The sequence below is a fragment of the Hyaena hyaena genome, unplaced genomic scaffold, assembly GCF_003009895.1.
Source record: "Hyaena hyaena isolate Hyena2069 unplaced genomic scaffold, ASM300989v1 scaffold_462, whole genome shotgun sequence".
Taxonomy (NCBI): Eukaryota; Metazoa; Chordata; class Mammalia; order Carnivora; family Hyaenidae; genus Hyaena; species Hyaena hyaena.
The window spans coordinates 332461-357271 of NW_024081092.1; the positions used below are offsets into that span (position 1 = coordinate 332461).

The following is a 24811-nucleotide window of genomic DNA, read 5'->3' on the forward strand; positions in this document are numbered from 1 at the left end:
TCTATTCACAAGGACTCTGAAATATAATTTATACTTGGACTTAGACTAGCAATTGAATTTATCCATTCATTTGTTCAACAATTATGCAGTGGATACATACTATATACCAAATTATTATTGTAGGTACTAAGTGAATAGAGGTCTTTAAGATAGCTTTAGTTCCTATCCTTGAGCTTGAAATCTAGCAAGTATCAGTCCAGATATAGCAGTGAGACTGTACATGCAATACTCCTCCTTTGAGAACTTTTCTGAAATATCTTTGTGTCCTCAGGGTGGCTAGTACATACCTTTCCTTGAATGAAACGAACAATTTAGGAATAAATTGATTTAAATGTCTCTACATACTTGATTTTTTCTATCTAGAGCTTTTCCTAACACCTTTTTTTTTTTTTTTATCTTGCTAACTAGTACTTATTACATAAGACTCAGCTCAGCAGTCCCCTCCTTCAGAAAGTCTTCCCTGAACAACTATCAGTACTTAGGAGTTCCTAGTCAGTACTTCGCAGTACTTAATGAGTACTTGGTGAGTACTTTGCAGTACTTACTATTCCCTCCTAGCAGCTAGCTTGCTGTTCCCTCCTCCTCAGTCAGTGCTGACCCTAGACAAATGGTCATTTTGGGCAGGATGATTTGCCATACCTTCAAAATAATTCTTTAAATGTTGTTAAATTTTTATTTAATGGTCGGAGAAACTGAAGCAAGGGTTGAGACAGAAGACTCTTTCCATATCCAGTGACATGCTTCTCTCCTTCATTGCCACCAGCCCTCACTTCGGATACACACTGGGCATTTACACTACTCAGATTTGCTCCACTTGAAAAGTAAAAAGATCTAATTTTGAAATCCTCTGACCACAACCTCCTTTGTTTTGGACCTCTGCTTGCAAATTATTTACATTAAACCTTTTCTATCATTCAGAATTCTATGGGATCCAATTAGTTGTCCCATCTATTTTCTCTTTACTCATCAGCCTCCTCTTCTTCACCTCTTGTATGTCTATCATATATTTTCTAGTCTGCTGCTGCAAACATTTTTGTCATCTCTCAGTTTTCTGGCCCTTTTGTCCAGCCAAGCATCACAGGTGAGTAAATACAAGCTTCTCTCTGGGTTGCTAGCTCCGTGCTCATGAAATTCACTTAAAGACAATGGCACAGTGAAGCAGAGAAGTTGTTTTATGACTCATGACTCCCTTTTTTAACTGTCTCAACAGGCCTGGCAATATTCCTGTGTTTCTCAGGTTTGCTGTCTTTCCTACTTTCTAAAACTGGTATTATAAATTTTCTCTATTCTCTTCAAACTTCTGATCTCTTGCTTCACTTCCACCAATTTCAGCAGGTAAAACTTTCTCTGCTTTGCAGATAAAAATGGAAGTCATCCTAGTGAGAGCACTTCAACTTCTTGTTTCCAAATTTATAAATCTTCCTGTATCTTTACTACCATTTTTTCCTTCCTTTCTCTTAAAGGATATGTCCTTCCTCCATTAAAGTCTACCTGTGTTATGGATCTCATTCTCTTCTCCCTATTTAGGAACATTTTCCTTTGGCTAGTCCCATGCTGCTGCTGCTGCTGCTGCTGCTGCTGCTGCTTCTTCTTCTTCTTCTTCTTCTTCTTCTTCTTCTTCTTCTTCTTCTTTCTTCTTCTTCTTCCTTCTTCTTCCTTCTTCTCCTCCTCCTTCCTTTCCTCCTTCTCCTCCTCCCTTTACCCCCCCATCCTCTGCCATTCTCTCTCCACCGTCTCCCTCCCTCCTCCTCCTTCCTTCTTCCTTCTTCTTCCTCCATTATTTACTTCTTTATTAGATCTTTTAAACCAGTATTTAAACACATTCTCCCATCATTAAAAAAAAATCCTGAATTTTTTCATCCTGAACTTTCAGCTAGTGTCCAATTTTTCCTCGTCCATTCATAGCCAAAGAGCTGGAAAAGTCCCTCTCTCCATTACATATCTCCTATTAATTTCTTAGTCCACTCACCTTTGGTCAGTCAAAACCACTTCTGCTAAGCTCTCCAATGACTCCTGTGCCAATTATATTAGTAGCTACTTTAAGTCCTTACTTTATTTGACTTTTCAGCAGCTTTCCATACAGTCAGTTGTACTGTATTTCTAGAAGTAACATCTTATCTTGACTTCTAAACACTAAGTGTTCCACCAATCTCCACCCCTGCCAGCCATTGCTATTTCTCTGATCACTTAACAGTTTCTTGGATTTTCTTCTTCTTTGATGTGAGCATTAGATGTTGAATATCTTCAATGCTCTGCCCTGGGCTTTTTTCCATTTCCTTTTCTGCTGTCTTTTCTTGTTCTCTTCTTTTCTGCTCTTTTCTTTCTATATTTTCTACCTTGACAGCTCAATCTACCCTTGTCATCTTATTTTATTTTTAAAGTTTTTTTTAATGTTTATTTCTGAGAGAGAGAGACAGAATTGAGTGGGAGGGGGCAGAGAGAGGGAGACACAGAATCTGAACCAGGCTTCAGGCTCTGAGCTGTCAGCACAGAGCCCTATGCAGGGCTCGAACTCATGGACTGTGAGATCAAGACCTGAGCTGAAGTCAGACGCTTAACTGACTGAACCACCCAGGTGCCTCCACTCTCGTCATTTTAAATACCATATGCATGGTAACAGTTCCTGTCCTTATAATATATACATATAAAATACACAGTATATATCCCAAACATCTATGAAAATTTAGACCTGTGTATCCAAATGCTACTCAACGTTCTCTTAGGGTATTACATAGGCAACACAACTCATTATATCAGGTTGAAATCTTTATTCTCCCTTCTCCAAAGGGGGATGTAATACACGTTGGTATATGTTGTTTGCATCTACTAGCTACTAATGCCTGAGCATATGGAATGACCTTTGAAATATCACCCTTCTTCAACATTAGTATCCAAATTAATCATGATTTTGGTAGTCCTAGTTTCTAATATATCAAAAAATCTGTTCATTTATTTCCATTTTAACTATAAGAACCCTGTTAAATCAATGTCATTTCTCATCTATCTGCTATAATAGCCTCTGATCTGGTTTCCTCATATCTGCAAAGGCTACCTTCAATACTCCTCAGGAAGAGATAATGTTTTAAAGGCAACATCACATTGCATCCCTACTTAGAACCCTCTTATCTCTTCCCATATATCTTTGTACTGAGTCCAAAGTACATATGTTTGTGTTTGAAGCTCCAAAAGAACTGACCTTGCTTACCTGTCCTGTCTCATTTTGCACCACTTTCTCCCTCATTCTGTGTTTTCCAGCAACAAACTTGATTTCAGCAACTTAATCGGGCCCAAAACTCTCTTCCACCACAGGGAATTTGCTCAGCCATTTCCTCTATCTGGATTTCCCCTAGCTTCAGGTCTCAGCTTAAACATTTCTTTTCTTTAAAATTCTTTTAGCTTTTAAGTTTATTTATTAACTTTGAGAGAGGGAGGGGAGAGCAGGGGAGGAGCAGAGAGAAAGGCAGAGAGAATCCCAAGCAGGCTCCACGCTGTCAGCACAGAGCCCAAAACAGGGCTCATTCTCAAAAACTGTGAAATCATGACCTGAGCCAAAATCAAGAGCCAAATGCTTAACCAGCTGAGCTTAAACATTTCTTAATCAGAGAAGATTTCCTAGCTACTTAGTCTAGCTATTTTCTAGACTAAAATAGCTTTGTTAGTTTTATATCTTATGTCATTGTCTACCACCTTGGTAGCATTTCTCCATAATGCAGTTAATTATTTAGTGTTATAATTATTATTATGTTTTTTGTCTTTTCTAAACTCCAGAGGGACAGAGATCCTGTCTTTCTTGGTCATTTATCTTCAACTTTGATCTAACATCGTGCCTAACCCAAAGTGCATTGCTCAACTAATACGTGTTAGATGAATTTTTAATGTGCCGGGATGGATTGGGAAATTTATAGAATCATAAAACTCTAAAACTCTACAACCAGAAAATACCTTCATAATCATCTGGCCCAACCTACTCACCTCATATTAAGAATTTGAAGGTTAAAAAGGTTAAATTACTTGTCCAAAATAAAAGAAAACAATTTAGTGGCAGAGCCAGGATTCAGTGCACTCAGGTCTTCAAACTCCAAATTAATTTCTCTGTCCAATAGATCTGAATGCCTCCTTAACATAGCATTTGCAATTTCACAACTGACTTTTCACTTATGAGGAAAACAACACCATATCCAGTACTAATGAGCTTGAAGGATAAAATGAAATTTGACAATCAATAGGAAAATGAGTGGCAGTTTTTCCTTCCATTGTGCTGAATAGTGTGGCCCAGTTATATTATTCCTGTGCTCTCCACACATATTCTTTATTTATTCTGTTAGTGAGCATATTAATGAGTACTGCCACTCAAGTAATTATCACAACAAGAACTGGATGCTTTTCTGATTTAAATGAAGTTTGTGTGGAAGAGGCTATTTGAGGACTTATTTCTGTGTGACCTCATAATATTTTGGAATATTGCAGTATGAAATTTGCCACTGAAAATTTGGCTGTGGGATTATAAAAATATGAAAAGGAAGTTTTAAATCTTCTGCTAACAAGGCCTCTCCACACTTACTAAACACTTTGTCTTCTGTTGTTATACACTTGCCGTTAAAATAAATGATTAGAATTTTCTAGAACAAATAAATCAGGATCAAGCACATTTTTCATTCAGATAGGACAGATATGATAAGTAGTAAATAATTCAGTTCAAACCTTGATAAGAAGGCACAAGGCTAGACATTAGAGAAACAACAACAATTAATAGATAAAGGAAGCAGATTAATGTTCATTTAAGAAGCTATTTGAATCACAGCCATTCTTATACTTTGTTGTTGTCATTATGTGAATTACTTGATTAATTAAGGAGAGAAATATGCATTGATTACCATGTCAGACAATAGAATAAGTGCTAGGAATATGAAGATAAACATATAGTCCCTTACTTATCAATAACTTAAGATGTAGTGAAAACATTTAGAATGTTAATATTGTTTCTAAATATCAAAAATATTCTTCCATGATCAACCTTTATTTTTATAATCTAATTATAATACAAAGGGTTTAGATTATGGTACTGTAAGATTAAAAGCACCAAAGATACAGTGAATTCATCAAGGTGGTAAGTTTTTCTCTGTCCAATATAAGAGTTTGTTCAGCCTTGGCTAGCAGGGATTTTGCTCCAAGGGAATCATTCAGGGAAATAATTTATCCTGTTGTCTTGTTCAACTTTCCTCCAGAGTGTGGCCCTCTTGATAAAAACAGTTCATTGGCCCATCTATATTCTGGTTCTATAAGAGGGGAAACGGAGAGGAAGTGAAATTTAAGCAATTCCTATGTAATGGGTATGACTAGAAGGTTTAACACATTACTTTTGCTAACATCCAATTGTCTAGAACTTAGTCACCTCTCTCTTACCTTAAAGGTAGGTTAGGAAATGCAGTTTTACTGGAAAGTTCTATGCTTAGATAAATTCTGAGGGTTCTATTCTTAGTAGACTAGAGAAGAATGAATATACATGGACACCTAGCAGTCTCTGTCACACTTTTCCCTTTTAGCCATCTATGTATATATCCTCATCTTTCCTCACAAATACAGTCAAACCTTCTACAAGGGAGCTGTCTAAAATCGTATCTAGTAATCCTATCCAATGCAGCTGAAAATCCAGGATCATAGTGTGATAGTCTTCACTATTCAGTCTGAAAGCGGGTCTCACAGTCTGGTAACCCATCAATTAAACACAAGTTTTAAATCTTTCCCAGTTCCAATATACAATAGTAGAGTAGGTAAAGGGCTTCCCCAGTTATGGTGTCCTGAGAAGGACACATTGCCTATGGAAATTTCCCATCAAGAATATATAAAATGGAATATTATTCAACTATAAAAAAGAAAATTCTGACATTATGCAATAACATGGATGAACATTGAAGAAATTGTGCTGAGTGAAATAAGCCAGACACACAAAAAGGACAAATACGGTACTTTTATGAAGTACCTAGAATAGTCAAATTCACAGAGAAAGAAAGAAAGCAGAATGGTGGTTACCAGGGGATAGGGTAGGATGGGGAGTTATCATTTCATTGGTACAGAATTTCAGTTTGGGAAGGTGAAAAAGTTCTGGAGATGGATGCTACCATCACCAATAATGTGAAGGTCATGAATGCCCCTGAACTGCATACTTAAAAGATGGTTAACATGGTAAATTTTATGTTATCTATGTTTTACCACATTAAGAAAACCATTTTTTTAATTCAACTAAGAGATAAGGGAAAAAAACACCCTTTGAGAAACGTGAAGAATGGAAATCTCAGTACTTTTCAGTTAAATTCAAATGTTAAATTCTTCCAGGCAAGAACTGTGAAAGCTTTCTGTTGGTGGAGGAGGTTTCTTAATAGCTCTGCTCTGAAGTATCTCCCTTGTTCATTGTTCTCTTTAGGCTTTTGTTATGTTTGTTTGGGAGATTTTTCCCTGTCCACTATCCATATCAGTGGGAGCAAGAAAGAGTCTGCTCTACTTGACTCAGCTTCAGGAAACTGCGTATTGGGTTAGAGATTTAATAATCATAAGCTCTTGAGCACTAGACTTATGATTTCTTGGGTAACACATTTCCTCAACACCTTTGTAGAATTCTTGTCTATTTGCTTCTAGTCAGTTCCATGTGCAATAGCCACTTTCGAAGACCTCTTTTGGATAAATTTCCACAGAGTCTATGTCACTCATCTTTAATTTATTATCTTCTCTCCACTGCTCTTCTCTTTTCCCCTTAACTTACTCTCAGCTATCTTACTGCCATCTGAAACTGAAGTCTTGGGAAGCTGGCCGGTAAGCCGGTAATCTTTAACTGATCTTTGCCCCTGGGGTGGCTCTGACCACGATGCTATACCATGCTCTTTGGGGAATGGAAACAGTTGACTTTTCCAACCTTCCAGGGCTTCGAGTCAATGGCATTTTAATCCATTAAATTGCATTCACAGACAGATAGGCTATACATTCATAAAGGTATATTCCCTTCCATCTCTATATGCGAATGGGTCATTTTTGTCTAACTTTATCTTGTGTGTCTTCTAGCACTTGGCTAAAAAGTAACTCTGCTTCCAAATAACAGGCAGCACACACCAAAAATACGACATTGTTTTTTACCTGATTCTCCAAAGCTACAGTGTTGGTAGTAATGCAGTCTGTTTCCAAGCTAGCATATAGTTTCAAGCAGCGTAACTAGGGACACCTTTGTAGCTGGACTATGGTCTTTTCTACCTGCTACACAACTTGCTAAATCAATGTCACATATGTTGATTTTTATGATGATGGTATTTCATTTCCAGGGGCCAGTTTCTACAATAATAGAGTACAAGCTAAGCAGATATAACTAAAATATAGCACCTGAAATAAAGCAGAATTTTTATTTATTTCTCTTGCAACGATCAAGAAGTGAGCTCTATATAAAGGGGGAGTTGTAACTCACCCACAAAGTTATCCAGGTTCTTAGTATCTTATTTCTTCATTACCATTCATTGTCCTTACCTTCATGTTCGAAGCATATTTCCAGCCTGTGTGAAAGGGTAAAAAAGAAAGTGGAGTGCAAGCAATTTCCTTTGTAATAGGGATGTACACATCCCTTCTGCTCACATGGCATTTGTAGAAACATAGTCAATGCCTACTCCTGACTGTGAGAGAAGCTACGATTCAGCTGAAACTCAGGGTGATTTATTGCTAAAATAAAGAAGAGGATAATAGGGGAAGATTTGGAAACTCTGCCACTTCAATGAAATCCCACTGACATGGAAACAAATATGGGTAGCAAATAATTACATCATAGTCTGAGCCTATGTAAGTTTGGACTAAGGAATTTGAAAGATTAGAGGAGGTACAGTGCTCCCTTTGCTAGGAATCTGATTCAAAAGGGGCTCCCAATAAAGAATTGAGGAAACTTTGAAGAAAAGGGAAAGAAGAAGTGAGAATGTAAAACTTTTCTCTTCTCCGAAAGTTTCAATTGTAGAACATGAAGCTGGAACTCTAAGTTGTAAGATCATTCCAGTTTCTTTTCAACCTTTGATCCCATACAATATTTTTTCAAGATCAGCTAGACTATCCATAATTGCATATATACATACATTTAAGTTGCTCTGTTGGTATAAGTGAGTCACTATGAGAGCATGAGAATAAAAACAATACTTCAAAATTTCCAGTCTCAACTTTTAGGAGAGTAGGAAAAAAGTTTTGCCCAAAGGTTAAATTCCATGAAAATGGAAGAGGAGGTAGATGAGGAAAAGTCAATTTCTTTTCTTTTATGTTCTTGAACTTACTTCCCATCAATTCTAACCTTAAAACCTTGGTACACTTTGAATATGCTTCAAACATGAAGGTAAGGACAATGAATGGTAATGAAGAAATAAGATACTAAGAACCTGGGAAATATAAGATTGGTGAGTGCTAATTTCTCATTTTGAAAATAACCTCAACTGTTATTGTAGGCTAGGCTTTCATTCATTCACTCTTTCATGCAATATTTTATGAGCAACTAGTATGTGCCAGGTAATAAATAATGAAGAAAAATGTTCTGTTCTCAAAGTTCTCACATTCTTGTTGAAGAAACAACCTAGAACATGCATCAGTAAATGCACCTTGATAACTGCTCAGAAAAAGGGCTGCACACTTGGTGAGCCTGTGTTTCTGATCCAGCTGGGAAGCATCCGTGTGGACCCTAAGAGGGAAGAAAACTTGTGAGTTTGGAGACTAAGTGAGTACCACTAGGTAGGGTGTGCCAGGATGGGAAAAATAGCATGCACACATGGATGAAGATGGGGGAAAACAAGATAATATATTTGGGGAAGATAAATAATTAAAGATGTTCAGAATACCATGTCCATGTAGAAAAGGAAAAATCAGTTGTAAATATTATGGTTAGAAAAGTTGGGAAATCTACTCTCCTCCTGGCATTAATTTCTTTAACTCAAAATAATTATTGGGCACTCACTCATGTTTCTAAGCTCTATATTTGGCTCTGGGAAATAAGAATGAACAAAAACATTACCCTTGAGGAGCTCAGATTTTATAACAGAGATTGACATTAATTGAGTAAGCTCATGAATGAATATACAAATGCAAGCTTTCAGGTTGTGCAAAAGCTCAGTGGCATTGAGGGATTTTGGTGAATTCAAAGAGTTGAGAGAAGGGTTTCAGCTTCCTCTCTATAAGTGGAAGTTATGATGTTCTTTTAAGCTTTTTCTTATACTAATGTTTTTATGACTCTAACATGCATATCATTTAATAAGAATTCTAATAGTTATGACTGAAGGTTTTTATGATATGTGCAGAAAGTGATGTGATCTGGGAAAGAAGTCCAATCTTATTTCCTCAATAGTTCAAAGGTGTTGGAGGATGTGAGCAGAAATATGGAAGCAGGTGTTAAGAATATCTTTTGGCCCTCGGGGACATCTCTATTTAAAACTTTAAAAACAATAAAATAACACAAACATCCGGGAATTATTCTGTTAATGGCCGTGTTTAGGGGAATGCCATACAATAAAAAGGACAAGTAATATCATAAAAATAGACTAGACAGTCTTTTGAGAAAGTGCGCCATCTTGGGAGTATAAAAGCCCACTGGCAAATCCCTATATACCTCAGAGGACTGGGAGACTTGCCAATCAGAGTTCCACTTGGAGTCTAAAGGATTAGCTCAGAACTCATGAAAACCCTAGTTCATGGTATCCAGGAAGGAACAGGGGTATTGGCCTCTGGGAATCTACTCCTTAATGCCTTGGTGATTGTGATGCTGTGATTTATGATAACAAGTACATATTTGGTCTTTGTTCTCATTTCTGGCACAGAGCTTCTAAAACCTTTGGAATTTCCAAAGAGAAGGATGAAAGAGATACAAGTGTCTTTTGTTATATTAACAAGGTGAATTTTGGAAAGTACCTAAGGATGATGGCTGGTTGCCTGAGGATCAACCATATGATTAGAAGGTGGGGATTTTCAGTCCCAACCTCCTGGCATCCCTCTACGCCCCCCTACAAGGACTCTGCGAGGTAGGAAGAGGAGGTGGAGGTCAAATGGATCACCAATAGCCAATCATGGTGATTGGGTTGACCAACCATGTATATGTAATGAGACCTTCCTAAAAACTCAAAAGGACAGAGCATAGAGTTTCTGGGTTGGTAAATATGTGAGGGTACTAGGAAAGTGGCACCCCTGGAGAGGGCATGGAAGCTCTACACCCTTCCACATTCCCTTCCCAATGGATCTCTTCCATCTGGCTGCTCCTGAGTTACATCATTTTATAATAAACTGGTGATCCAGTTAGTAAAATGCTTCTTTGAGTTCTGTGAGCTGCTCTAGCTAAATAATTGAACCTGAGGAGGGGGTGGTAGGAGGCCGTGCTCAGTACAGGTAACAACCTGGGTATGAGACTGCCATCTGAAGTAGGGGATGGGGCAGTCTTGTAGCACTGAGTCTATAACCTGTGGAATCTGATGCTATCTCCACATAGATAGTGTCAGAATTGTGTTGAATTGCAGGACATGCAGCTGGGGTCTGGAGAGTTGCTTGTTGGCGTGGGGAAACTCTCCTCCTTCCCACCCTCCTCCACACTTTGGAACTGCAGAAACGAAGGAGTGACCTTGGCCAAGTTAGTTACTGTTCAGGTGCCTCAGTTCCCTCATGTATAAAATGAGCATGAAGATAAGAATATCTCTACCCATCTTATAGAAGAGATTTGAGGCTCCAGTAATGAAAAATAATCAGTGGAGAGAGGAGGGGAAGGAGAGAGAGACAGTAAGTGAAAGGGAATATAATGAGTTTCTGTGGAAGCTGAAGGTATTCAAAATTTCTTACAAGTTTTATTTCTTTTTGGTAGAAATGAATTTTTTTTAATGAATATGGCAGTGCATGGTATTTTTGTTTATTTTTCATTTTAGAAGTTATCTTTTGCAGCAAAATTTGGATAGTCTGTGTTGGTTTCATTTTTTTTTTTTCTGTTGGAAATTTTGTTGGTCTATGAAGTCCAGAAGTTTAGAAAAGTGTTCTACATAGGGCAATTCCAAACAAATATTTATTATTATTCAGTTCTATTCAATCAAACTGTCCCTGAGACCATTGGCAAGGAAGAGCCCCCCAGGAAACCAGTGAGAAATTCACAAGTCTGGGGACAAGTTCCAGACAGTGACTCATTGTCATTTCTATACAAAAACAAGTGTAGACCATCATCTGATTCAGTTATTTTGGAATGTCTACTGTGCACTCACACAGCTAGGTCAGTTCCTTGAGAAACACTGAAGAAGCCGAAGAGGTTCTTACCGCCCCCCCGCCAAAGATACTTTTTTGGAAAAGAAGGCTTACAAAGTAGTTTGCTTTCTCTTTAATGTCAGTTACTCACACCTCTGAGATTCTCTGTCCACTCTGTCAGTAACGCTGGCATCCTAGGATAGCTTTCCTACTTTCCTCTTTTCTGTTCATAAGAAAAACACCCAGGCTCTTTTCATCTTGCATCTAGTGCTTACCATTCTTGATAATCAGATATAGGTTAACAAAAATAGTAAATCCAATCAAGTCAGGAAGGGGCATGGTTCTTGACTTCTTGATTTCTTGCTAACTAGTAGGAGTCTCAACTTTTCCTTCTTTTTTTAAAAAATTTTTAATGTTTATTTATTTTTGAGAGACAGAGAGAGACAGAACATGAGCATGGGAGGGACAGAGGGAGAGGGAGACACAGAATTCAAAGCAGGCTCCAGGCTCTCAGCTGGCAGCTCAGATGTGGGGCAGGAACCCACGAACCATGATATCATGACCCGAGCTGAAATCGGGTGCTTAACCAGCTGAGCCACCCAGGCGCCCTCAACTTTTATTTCTTAAGGTGAATTTCCTACTGGCATATCTACTAGGGAAATAAAATTAACACCAGTTAATTTTGGTATTACAGCAGAGTGAAACATGACCACCTAAATATTTCAGGTTCTAATCCCAGAGACTTGTAAATGGTACTTTAGAAAGAAAAAGAAAAAAAAAAATGTTTTCATGGGTGTGATTAAGTTAAGGATCTTGACATGGGAAGATTACTTCAGAGTGCAGGCCAGACCCTAAATCCCTAAGTACAATCAGGCGTCCTTAGAAGAGAGAGGCAGGGGTGATTTGACAAATATACAGAAGGCAGGTGACCATGGAGGTGGAGAGTGGAGTGGTGTAGCTGGAAGGCAAGGTATGACAGCTTCCACCAGACTTGGGAAGAGGCAAGGAACACACTCTCCCTTAGAATCTCAGGAGGGAATGTGGCCCTGTCAACACCTTGATTTTGAACTAATAGTCTGATTTCAGATTTCTGGCTCCCAGAACTGTGGGAGAATACATTCTTGTTGCTTTAAGCCTTTGAATTTATTTTTCTAATAAAGCTTATTTATTTATTTTGAGAAAGAGACAATGCCAGCTGCGTAGGGGCAGAGAAAGGGAGAGAGAGAGAGAGAGAGAGAGGATCCCAAGCAGGCTCTACACTGTCAGCACAGAGCCTGATGTGGGGCTCAAACTCATGAACTGTGAGATCATGACCTGAGCCAAAACCAAGACTAGGAAGTTTAATGGACTGAGCCACCGAGATGCCCCCTTGCTATGTTTTAATCTTTGTCCTAAGCCCTGGAATTAAATACTGAATAAGACAGGATCTTTGTCCTTGAGGAGGCTGATGAGGGGAGTTAGGCACACATATATACAATTAAATTTATTTTGAAATAAAATTTTAAAAAATATTTTAAATAAAATTTATTTTTAAATTTATTTTGAGAGAGAAAGAGAGACACAGAGCACAAACGGGAGAGGGGCAGAGAGAGAGGGAAAGAGAGAGCCCAAAGCAGGCTCCAAGCTTTGAACTGTCAGCACAGAACCTGACATGGGGCCCAAAGCCACCAACCACAAGATCATGATCTGAGCTGAAGTCAGACACTTAACCGACTGAGCCACCCAGGCGCCCCTAGAATTAAATGAATATGTGGAAAATGCAGTAGTGATTATGTGCACGGAGTATTCTGAACACACTGAAGAGTGCAGAGATTACAGAATGAGTCTGTATGAGCACACAGAAGGTGGGTGGGGGGCGCTTGGCTAGGAAAAGCTTCTTGGCAAAGGCGTGCTTCCGACCTGACACATAAAGGAGTAAACAAATAAAGCAGGTCAGAGGAGTAAACTTTGATAATTTTTCCCCCATGGATTTCACACTCTGAAGGACACTGTCTACCTTAGCCAGTATTTATTAAGTAATAAATAACAGATCAAAAACATCTCTAACTGCCCAACAGAGATTCTAATCAGCATAGGATGGTCACTACTATTTTACTAGTATTTAAGCCAAAAACAAAGGTATTTGCCTTTTGATTTTTTTCCTGTGAAGTCTTTTCCTGGCAAAAGTGTCATTTGCTCTTTTCCTTCCTTCCTTCCTTCCTTCCTTCCTTCCTTCCTTCCTTCCTTCCTTCCTTCCTTCCTTCCTTCCGGGTTTTGGATTACTGATATAGCAACAGAACTCCTCATTACTTAAAAGGACAGGCTTTCCTATCTTGGTAAAGGCAGTAACCGCCAGCACTAAACAATTGGGCCTAGAGAGAATGATACTAAAAAGAACCTCATTAATGAGAGTTCCTGCATAAAAGGGTAATAGCTCTGTCCTCTGAGGAGAGCTTGCAGTATTGTTTCCCTGCGAGGCGACACACCCAGTCAGAACCTGGGCCCCTTCTACAGAGCTCATACCAGATAATAGTGATCAATGTAATAATCAACACTTGTATGGCATTCTGTCATTTTATAGAAAGATGTCACAAAAGTGTCTGATTCTGGCTTGTTAGAGCTGGAAGAAAATCCTGTTTTGCCCTCTCAAACAGGTTTATCTTTTTTTATTTTTCCATCTTTATTGTAATGTTCTTATTCTTCCAGTTAACATAATCTTTTTCTTGCTTTACTGAGATATAATTGACATAGAACATTGTATAAGCTTAAAGTGTTGATTATGTCGATTTGGTATTAAATATGTTGATTTGATACTTACAGATTGTGAAATGATTAGCATTGTAGCTTACCTAACACCTCCATCACCTCATATAGTTCTCATTTATTTTTTTCTTGAGAGAGAGAAAAAGAGAGAGGCAGAGGGAGAGAGAATCTTAAGCAGGCTCCACACTCAACATTCAGCACAGAGCCCAACACACAAGGCTTGATCTCACGATTGTGAGATCATGATCTGAACTGAAATCAAGATCTGGACACTTAACTGAGCCACCCCGGCACACCTCTCACTTCTTATTTGTGGTGAGAACATTTAAGATCTACAGTCTTAGACACTTTCAAGTATATATTACAATATCATTACCTATAATCATTGTGCTATATTGCACCTCCAGAACTTATTCATTATATATGTGGAAGTTTATACCCTGTAACCAACATCTGCCCATTTCTTCCACCCTCTCAGGCAAGTGTAATCTCTTTCAGTTGCAGTTTCTTTATCTCTAAAGTAGAGGCAATAACGTCTACTCGGAGACCTATGGACTGAATTAAGAGAGATTTTGAATATGAAGTACCAAGGACAGTGGCCAACAAGAAGTATGTACATAGCAACAGGTGGGTCCATTATTTTTGTCTCTTTCCCCCCCTAGAAGTAGCTGGTCTTTAAATAAAATTGTCTTGACCATCAACAAGGTGAAAAGACAACTTATGAAATCAGAACAAATATTTGCAAACCATATATCTGATAAGTGGTTGGTATCCAAAATATATAAAGAACTCATATAACTCAATAACAAAAAACAAAAGCAAACAGAAAACCTAAATAATTAAAAATGGGCAAAGGGCCTGAAAAGACCTTTCTCCGAAGAAGATACATGAAAGACCACAGGTACATGCAAAGATGTTCAACATCACCAGTCTTTGGGGAAATGCAAATTAAAGTCACAATGAAATATCATCCCATACTTATTGGAATGGCCATCATCAAAAATACAAGGCATGGATGTGGAGAATATGGAACTGTTTTGCGCTGTTGGTGGGTGATAAATTGGTATAGCAACTGTGGAAAGAGTACAGAGGATCTTCAAAAAAATTAAAGATAGGACTACTATATGATCCAGCAATTCCACCTTTGGAAATATAACCAGAGAAAATGAAAACGAAAACACTAACTGGAAGAGGTATCTGCACCCTGTGCTCACAGCAACATTATTTACAGTAGTCAACACATGGAAATAACCTAATTGTGCATGGATGGATGAATGGACAGAGAAGTTGTTGTGTATGTATATCTATGTACAATGGAATATTACTCAGACATAAAAATGGTAGGAAATCCTACCATTTATAACAACATGGGTGGACCTTGACATGCTGCATGAAATAAGGCGGAGAAAGACAAATACTATATGGTCTCACTTATCTTTTTAAAACATTTTTAAATGTTTGTTTATTTTTTGAGAAAGAGAGAGAGAGAGGGACAGAGCGTGAGTGGGAGCAGAGAGAGAGACACATAGAAGCTGAAGCAGGCTCCAGGGTCTAAGCTGTCAGCACAGAGCCCAACATGGGGCTTGAACTCACAGACCTTGAGATCATGACTTGAGTGGAAGTCAGATGTTCAACCAACTGAGCCACCCAGGTCCTCCTGTATTATCTCACTTATATATGGAATTAGAGGGAAAAAAACCTCATAGAAAAATAGATCAGACTTGTGGTTATCAGAGGCAGGGGAGATTGGAGGAAGGTGGTCAAAAGTACAAACTTCCAGTGATAAGATAAATAAAAACTATGGGGCACCTGGGTGGCTTAGTCGGTTAAGTGTCCGACTTTCGCTTAGGTCATGATCTCGCGGTTCGTGGGTTCGAGCCCCGCGTCGGGCTCTGTGCTGACTGCCAGCTCAGAGCCTGGAGCCTGTTTCAGTCTGTGACTCCCTCTCTCTCTGACCTTCCCCTGCTCACGCTGTCTCTCTCTCTCTCTCTCCTGGAAAGAAATAAAACATTAAAAGAGAAACTTTAAAAAAAAAAAAAAGAAATAAAAACTAGGGATGTAACTAACATACAACATGATGACAATAGCTAACACCGGTGTAGGATATATAGGAGTTAAGAGAGTAAATCTTAGGAGTTCTCATCACAAGAAAAAATTCCCCCCTCTTCCTTTTTCTTTCTTCTTGTTTTATTGTATCTATATCACAAGATGGATTTTAGCTGATCCTACTATGGTAATAATTTCACAATATAAGTAAATCAAACCATCTTATTGTACAATGCCTTAAACTTCTACAGTGATGTATGTCAATAATTTCTCAATAAAATGGAGGAAAGAAGAAGTTGAGATCAATTAAGTCAAGAAAAATCACCTTTCATTTTATTATTTATTCTTTAATTGCTTCATTCCTCTACACTTATGGCAAGAACCAAACTATTTTGCTGGACCTTCTATACCTCCCATCCATTGAACTTATGACTCTGGGATGGTTAATTACGATGTAATTTGAGGCATATCAGTGTGGTCCAGAATTTGACCTTCCCCAGTGGGAAGGTCTCTGTCGGTCCTCTCTGTGGTCTTTTTTGGGTCCTTTAGGTATCACATGGTCAATATGAATTTATAAATATGAATTTAAAATTTCAATAATAAATTTAATAGATAATAATTTCAATATGAATTTATCAATAACATGCTTCTTAACCCCAGAAAGATTTAAATCAGTTTTCAGGATTTGATCATGCATGAAACAGGAAAGCCCTTTATCAATGGAAAATGAGAGACTACTAGAATGTTCACTGCATGTAATGTAACCGACACTTGATAGGGATTAATTCAAAGTTTGAACTGAAGTTTGCAGTCATTAATCAGTTCATGAAATTAACTGAGGAAGTACATTGCTGGAGTTGAGAAGATTTTAAGAAATTTTAGTTTCAATCGCATATTAAGGTGTGTTTTAAAATGAATTTTGTTTTTTTTAAAAAAGCTTAAAAGACATGAAAGTAGCTACTAGTGGTTTACCTTTTCTGCCACTTGTTAGTTAAAGTTTGGAAGATTCCTGATTTCATAAACTTTTGTCGAACACTTACTGTGTATCAGACATTCTTCTATGTGAATTATTTTTTTTCCTCTTTCCTAATACCGATAATTTTTGGTGTGGGAAAAGTAGGTAGCCTGTGTCAATCATATTCTTCCCACCCTACACCAAGCCTCTGTGGCACAACTTTGAGAGGATTCCTATTACTAAACAGACTCGGATACTAGGTAATAAGACGCACATTTCTACAGAGTGAATCTGAGCTTCCCTAAAGCCCCTGAGAATGACGTCAACTTTAACCATTAAACCGCCGGGCTCTTTTAATTCAGAATTTTCTTAAAAGCTTTGCAAGAATGTGGGTTAGGGTAGGGGTGAGGGACTGCGAAGAGGGAGGCCGAGGGAAGCTTTAGGTGATTGTTGTGAAGAGGCATTTGTTAGGGTTGGGATGCGTTCCTGAGGACGGGCGGGCGAAAGGGGAAGTTAGTATACAAAAGGCTATTTCCGGCTCAAATTTCGTGACCGGGCGTCTTTGAGTGGAACTTTTTTGGGGAAAACGACCCGTGCCAAAGAGCTAGGTGTGTGTGCGAGAGTACGAGGGGGCGGCGGGGTCCCCAGCTAGGGTACGGGTATCCCTCCCCACATCGCGGTCGGCCCCCACGAGCCTGCGGGGGGCGCCTCCCAGTCCCCAGCCGGGACATCCTGAACGGCGGCAGCCACAACAACAGGCTCGCCCGCAGACAAAGGGACCGGCGCGGCGGTGCAGACTCTCGCAGCCGGGAGGCAGGGCCGGGGAGCGCGCGCTCCGAGCGCCGGGCCGGGGCCGCCGGGCGCGCAGCGCAGACCCCGCGCGGGCGCAGCCGCGGCGCCAGGAAGACCCGGCTCCGGGGCGCAGACCCCGCCCGGGCTGGCTCGGCGCCGGCCTCCGGGCTTCCACTCAGTCTTTGACCCTCCGTCCCCACCCGGCCCCCCCGCAGGCCGCACAACTGTAACCGCTGCCCCGGCCGCCGCCGCTCCTTCGCGGGCCGGCGGCCGGAGAGCGCACCGCGGCGGGGCCGGCGGCATGGCTGTGTCCTGGAGGAGCTGGCTGGCCAACGAAGGGGTTAAACACCTCTGCCTGGTAGGATGGCGGGCAAGGCTCTCTCCCTGCGTTTTGTCTCTCGTGCAGAAGCTTTGATTCATTCTCTGAGCGTGCGCGGGTGGGAAGCTGGAAGACGTTTTTGCCTCTAATTCCAACGTTTTCAACTAACACAACTTTCTGCTGTTAATACCTGGAGATAATAGCGACACCCTCCCCACACCTCTATTCCAAACGCCTGAGAACTTTCCTTGCACACTGTTGGGAGAGCAGATGTGGAGGAAGGGAGAAGAGATCACTTTTAGTGAACACAGCTTTTTCTTAACCCTTTAAACTTCTTCCCCTCTTTGCTCCTTTCGCAGATTGTTTCTGTTTGGTGTTGCATTTTAATAACATGCAATGCTTGGGACTGGGTGATGTCAGTAATTTCTTAGTCTCATTTTTTTTACTGTAGGGGATATCTGCAGGTGATTTAGGAGACCTGTTTGCAACCCAAAATGCTTAATCTAAGGTGCAGGGACTGAGGGAGGTCAGATTTGTTTTCCTCTGAGTGGTCTTCAGCTTGCTGGTTAATTGAGAATGCTTTCTGCAATTACTAATCCAGCTTCCATTGAAAGTTTTCTGTCCAACGATTGCATGTGAGGTTTCCACTTATCAGGTAATGTTTATTTTTAATTTTTGTTTTTTCTCTCTCTTTGTATAATTTAGTTTATCTGGCTCTCCCTGAACGTTTTGCTTTTCTGGAAAACCTTCCTGCTCTATAACCAAGGGCCAGAGTATCACTACCTCCACCAGATGTTAGGGGTAAGTGAGACTTGGGTTACCTGGTAGAATGTGTTTAAGGTGGGAAGACATTGCTATGAGGCTTGGTCAGTTCTTCCTTTTATTAAAGAAACACTGGTTGTTCACTTCAGAAAGGTTTGTCATTCTCTAAAGCGGTCAGGTTTTCCTGATGTATTATTTACATTCGTCTATGTTAGAATGATTGACTCTTTTAAGAAGCAAAAGATCCTATGTGCTAAAGTCAAAGGAATGAACCTGCCAGACCAGGCTAGGAGTACTTGAGAGAAGTTGCTACATCTTGCCAGCTCCTAAGTGCCTTGAAGGATCTGCTTCACCATCAGGGCCAGCCAATGACAGGCTTGTAGTTTTCACTAATCAAGACTTCAGCCTGCCCATGAGCTTATCCAGAGGGTTTCTGCACTGTTTCCTTTTACTGCCAGTTCTTACAAAGTAGGTGTCCAGTGCAGTTTTTCATTTCTGGGCATTTCTCAGCGTCTTACTCTAGGTTTCTGGTTGATTATGTTCAGGGGTTCTGGTCTTATATGAGAATGATTTTGTGCAGAACTTCGCTCTGATTTATCTCATGTTGATGTTTTTCTTTTCTCTATTCTATGACATTTCTATTCTCATTCTTTCCATTCCCTTTCTCCTTGACTCCTTAACAAAAGACAGAGGCACTGAGGACTTTTTACTCTGTATTAGGAGATAGCATTTTCGAAGCAACAAGCAAAAAGTATAAAATGTATTGAAAAATTTTAGGATGTCTGAAAAAGTAGATTTTGTCATTCCTTTTCATTGGGCCAGAGAACACATTGTGAGTAGGAGATCCATTGTTTTCTTTTCCATAGTTTAATGATTATTTAAAATTACGATTAGTTCACATGAATTTGGCAGAACCAACCTTCCAATTCCTACTTTACATTTGCAGATCTTATTTATCCTTAAACCACAGCCCTGAGAGTCGTGTGCTTATTACGTGCTAAGGCTGCAATAAATTGTGGCTGAATTAATTAGCTGATATTTTTATAACAAAGTACTATTTTTTCATTATCTATTGGTCACACAAAGGATGTTTTTAAAGTTTAACACCTATTTTTTTTAAAAAATTGGTTTTTTTTAGAGCTGTTTAAGGTTCACAGTAAAACTGAGAGTGGAGATTTCCCATATGTCCCGTACCCCCACACATGCATAGCCCCCACCCCATTATCAACATCCCCTCCCAGTGTGATAACATGTTATAGTGAACCTAACCCACACATCGTAATCACTCCACACCTCTGTTTTTAACTAATGGGTTAAGAATAATAGTCTCAAAGATTAAACTCATTTCATTGGTAACTCTTAAATCTGAACTTATCTTTCATTTTTCATCCAACCAACCTTCCATTAACCATCTAGCAAACTGTCATGAAATCTGCACTTTTCAAATGGGCATGTAGAAAGTGAGACCTTGCCCCAGTCCTCAAGTTACTTATAGTCTATTGGAAAATTGAACAGGAAAATACTTATAGTTGAATAAACAACTTATGAAAAATTTTCTTTAATAGACCTATGAGGGTCTGCTGACATTTTAATTTTTTTTCCCTAGAAAGTTCCCCTTAGGTGTGAATTAGTGAACACGAGATTTTTCAGTAGGGGATATCTGGCCTATAACGTAACGAGGTTTCGAATAACTTGAAGACTCTATAAAGAGTTATGATGGTGAATTTTGCCATTAAAAATAGTATGTTTTCATCAGGAGATATTTGTATTAAAATAAAATCTAAGAAAAGACAACTTGGAAGCCACAGCTGAGTTTTGGATCTCACTGTATGACATTTGTAAAAGCCAAAGTAATAATTTAATTACAAATTATGTCGGAAACCATTGAGTTAATCTTTATGCACTTGGATGCTGTGTGAAAACCTCAAGTTTATTTTTGTTGATAAGTCAGATATGATGAAGAGTATACACATACACACACACACGACCCAAGTAATGAAAAAAAGATTACGTATGTTTTACCTCTCTCTACCTCCATCTTACTTTAGTGCCTTTGTTTGAATGGTATTGCAGGCTAGTGAGGTACAGTGGTGAGGCTTGCAGACAAGCTGGCACATGGGGAGGGCTCAATGAATATTTATCAGATGGATAAAGAAAAAAAATGATAAAAGGACTAAATGGAAAACTATGAGTGGAAAATACAGGAAACAGATTAAAGAAGAGAAAGGTAATTATAAATTAGTTTTTATTTAATTTTTATTTTTTTAAATATTTTTTTAAGGTTTACTTATTTTTGAGAGAGAGAGAGAGAGAGAGAGCATGAGCAGGGAAGGGGCAGAGAGAGAGGGAGATACAGAATCTAAAGTGGGCTCCAGGCTCTGAGCTGTGAGCAGAGCCTGATGTGGGGCTTGAACCATAGAACTGAGAGGTCATGACCTGACCGAAGTCGGATGCTTAACGAACTGAGCCACCCAGGTGCCCCTAAATATTTTTTTAATGTTTATTTATTCTTGGGGGGGAGGGGCAGAGAGAGAGGGAGATACAGAATCCAAAGGAGGCTCCAGGCTCTGAGCTGTCAGCACAGAGCCCAACTCAGGGCTCAAACCCATGAACCATGAGATCATGACCTGGGCCAAAGTCAGAATTTAAATGACTGAGCCACCCAGGTGCCCCATAAATTAGTTTTATAGAAACATAAGAATGATCGTATCATAGTGAGCTGACCCTTAAACCATCCTGTCAGGAGTCAACATTGTATGAAAAGTCACCATGGGAAGGAGTGGTTTTTCTCCTTGGATCCTACTGAAAGATGAAAGATGACTTCCAAACTTGGCACTTTTCAGCAATCACCTATGTGAATTTTCTAGACATTAATTTATCTAAATCATTTTGAAATATTTTCAGTCTATATCACTTTACTTTTTAGTGAAAAAGGAACTCTGTAATTTAACTATTTGCTTTATGATGGAGGATTTAATTTTATTTGTCCTAGGCTTATCTTTCCTGATCCTTTGATTATTATGGTATTACTTCATAGTATAAGAATTTGCAGGCATTTTTCACATTGCAAAGAAAATAGATCATAGCAATGGGATATTATTAATTATAAAATAAATATTCCTGGCTCCCATGTTTTACATGTTTAATAACTATACTTCATTATTATTAACGTCTTAGATAGAGCATCTTGAGCCTACCAAACACTCCTGAGAGCAAGGTCTCACGGCTGAATTTTAGAAAGCCTGAAAAGGACATGATAAGTATTCTGACATTATAAATCTCTTTAAGGTGAATCTTAGGTTCATGAAAATCATGGTGGTATTCCTGGAAATGAATTTGCTACCACTAGAAGACATAAATGGAAAAAGTACCTCCAATTGTTGAATATTTTGATAATAACGTTGAGTATAAAGGTTGCTGTTATTCATCTTTAAAAGTAAGGAAACAATAAAGCTGCACTAGTATTAGGGGATAGAAGGGTCCACAGAATATAGCCCATTTGTAAGAAAGCATAGATGTTGAGAAGTAGTTAATTCTTAGTAGGTTGAAATCTCTGCTTTCTACTGAAAAACAACTACTTATTCAACTGTTTATTTATTCCTATGATATAGCAGGCACTTTACAAATATTTTGTTTAAGCTAGGAAACTATTCTTCCCATTTTACACATAGGAAAATAAAGGCTGAGGAAACTGGTGACTTGTTCAGTGTCAGAGCTAGGATTTGAATGCAGTCCTGCCTGGCCTTTTTTGCTTTTTCCTCATGCTACACAGATTTTCTAAATCACTTCACTGGTCCATCTCTGATATTTATGCTCCTGGTTACTATTACTCATCATCACTGCTGCGCAATAGAAATGTGTATGAGTCATAGGCAGTTAAAATTTTTCTGTAGCTCATTAGAAAAGTAAAAAGCCAGTGGCATTAAATTTAATAATGTCTTTTATTTAAAATAACATACCTAAAATATTGTAATAGATTGAAGTATTCAACATGTCAATAGTTTAAACAATTTTAATGAGATATTCTATGCTATTGCTTATTCTTTGAAATATAGTATGTATTTTACACTTGTGCATATCAAAACTCGGTCACCAAAATTTCCTCAGAAATACTTGACCTGTGTTTAGATTTCATAAAATTCTACAAATAAAAAAGCGAATTCACATACCCAAGTTGTTCCAAACATATTTAAACATTTTCTAATAACATAAAGGAGTATCAGCTTTTAATTAATTAATTAATTTTTAAAGTTTATTTATTTATTTTGAGAGAGAGAGAGAGAGCACAGCATGGGTGAGGGAGGAGCAGAGAGAGAGAATCCCATGCAGGCTCCACGCTGTCAGCTCAGAGGCCAATGCGGGGCTCAAACTACAAACCATGAGATCATAACCTGAGCCAAAGTCAAGAGCTGGATGCTTAACTTACTGAGTCATCCAGGCTCCCCTCAGCTTTAAGTTTAAATTAAAAAAATTAATAAACCTAAAAACTCAGCTTCTTAGTGGGCAGGCCTACATACATTTCAGATGCTCAGTAACCTCCGGCAGCCAGTGGCTTCCATTTTGGACAGTGTGAATGTAGACTGCGGGGGAAGATATTCCTACTTTCATGGTCAGATGCACTTATCTTTTTTTTTTTTTTTTTTTACAGCAAACAGCGGGTCACCAACCAGCCCAATAAAAAGACATCAGGATGTGGGTGGTTTTCTTGCTCCCTGTTTCCAAAACAGGAGTTGATCCTGGATGGGAAGTTGTGGGGTCTAGATATTGGTGTGTGCCTATAAACACATCTCTGACTTCTCCATAAATATCTGAGATTTTTGGTGCTGGTAACCTTTGAGAATGAAGGTAAAATCATTTAATTATCAGAACCAGTGTACCCACTTTTTAAGAGGCTAGAGAATTGTTCAGACCAGAAATAACAATTAAAACAATTGCATAAGAATTGATAGAAAAAAGAAGATCTTAATTGATGGGAGACAAAATAACGTTGAGGTTAATATGTCCTAAGGAGTTTTCATCATGACTGTTCTTTCTCAGACTGGTCTGACCCTGACCTGGGAGGCAGCATGGTCACGGCTGGTTTATGCCTGAGTTAATGTGCTAATCAGACTGTGTACTTCCTAGGAGATGTTTAATTATGACATGCTGAGAGTTTTAGAATCTTAAAATTAAGCTAAGAAGAAAAAAAGAAAGTCTTTTAAGGGAAGCAAAACAAACAACACACACACACACACACAACCAAACAATAACCACCTCTACCTTCCCATAACACCTTTCAAATAAAGGAATACTTTGATTTTTTAAGATCACATCTAGTTTTGATTTATGTATTTTCAAGGAATTGAAAATGTGATTACTTGCACTTTACTAGAAAGTCTTAATGTGTTCTGGCCAACTAAGAAATTTAGTTTCCTAGATTTTTTGAAATGTTGGAACAGTTTAACTCAAAATACTATCCATAGAAGCCTTCATACGCAAGTTCACCTATTTCTGAGTTGTATTTCTGACATTTTAATAATTAACAGATATAATTTAATTGATAATAACATGTTAATTTGAGAAGAGAATGTGTTTTAATGGTACCAGATTCAGGGTGTCTTCGTTTTATATCCTTTTCCTCCCAAACTAACATTTGTTTATGGACTGTTTAATTTCATCCCAGTTATTCTCATGGTGCCTTAATGAGAAGTTTAATTTTGTTGCTTTGTCTCACAATTATTATTTTATTTCTGAGTAGTCTCTACACCCAGTCTGGAGCTCGAACTTACAACCCTGAGATCAAGAGTTGTATTTTCTGTTGATTGAGCCAGGCAGGCACCCTTCACAGTTAATTATTTTAGATCTGTACGTGGTCATGAAGATCTTTTTCTCTTTTTTTTGAAACTTTTTTCAATGTTTATTTATTTATTTTGAGATAGAGAGGGGCCGAGACAAGCGGGGGAGGGGCAGAGAGACAGAGAGAGAGAGACAGACAGAAAATCCCA

The 24811-nt window shown here is 38.7% G+C and overlaps 1 protein-coding gene across 5 annotated transcripts in view; it reads left to right on the plus strand.

Annotated features, from left to right (window-relative positions):
* Positions 1-24811, plus strand: part of NOX4 (NADPH oxidase 4) — a 305572-nt gene that overhangs the window by 127086 nt on the left and 153675 nt on the right. For 2 of the 5 annotated variants that reach the window (XM_039253693.1, XM_039253694.1), the window contains exons 1-2: positions 17479-17562; positions 18771-18866. The exons of 1 other annotated variant lie outside the window; for it this stretch is intronic. In XM_039253693.1, the coding sequence (XP_039109624.1) occupies positions 18858-18866 (9 nt within the window). In that variant the 5' untranslated portion in view covers positions 17479-17562; positions 18771-18857. 2 more of the 5 variants (XM_039253692.1, XM_039253695.1) reach the window with 2 other exon arrangements.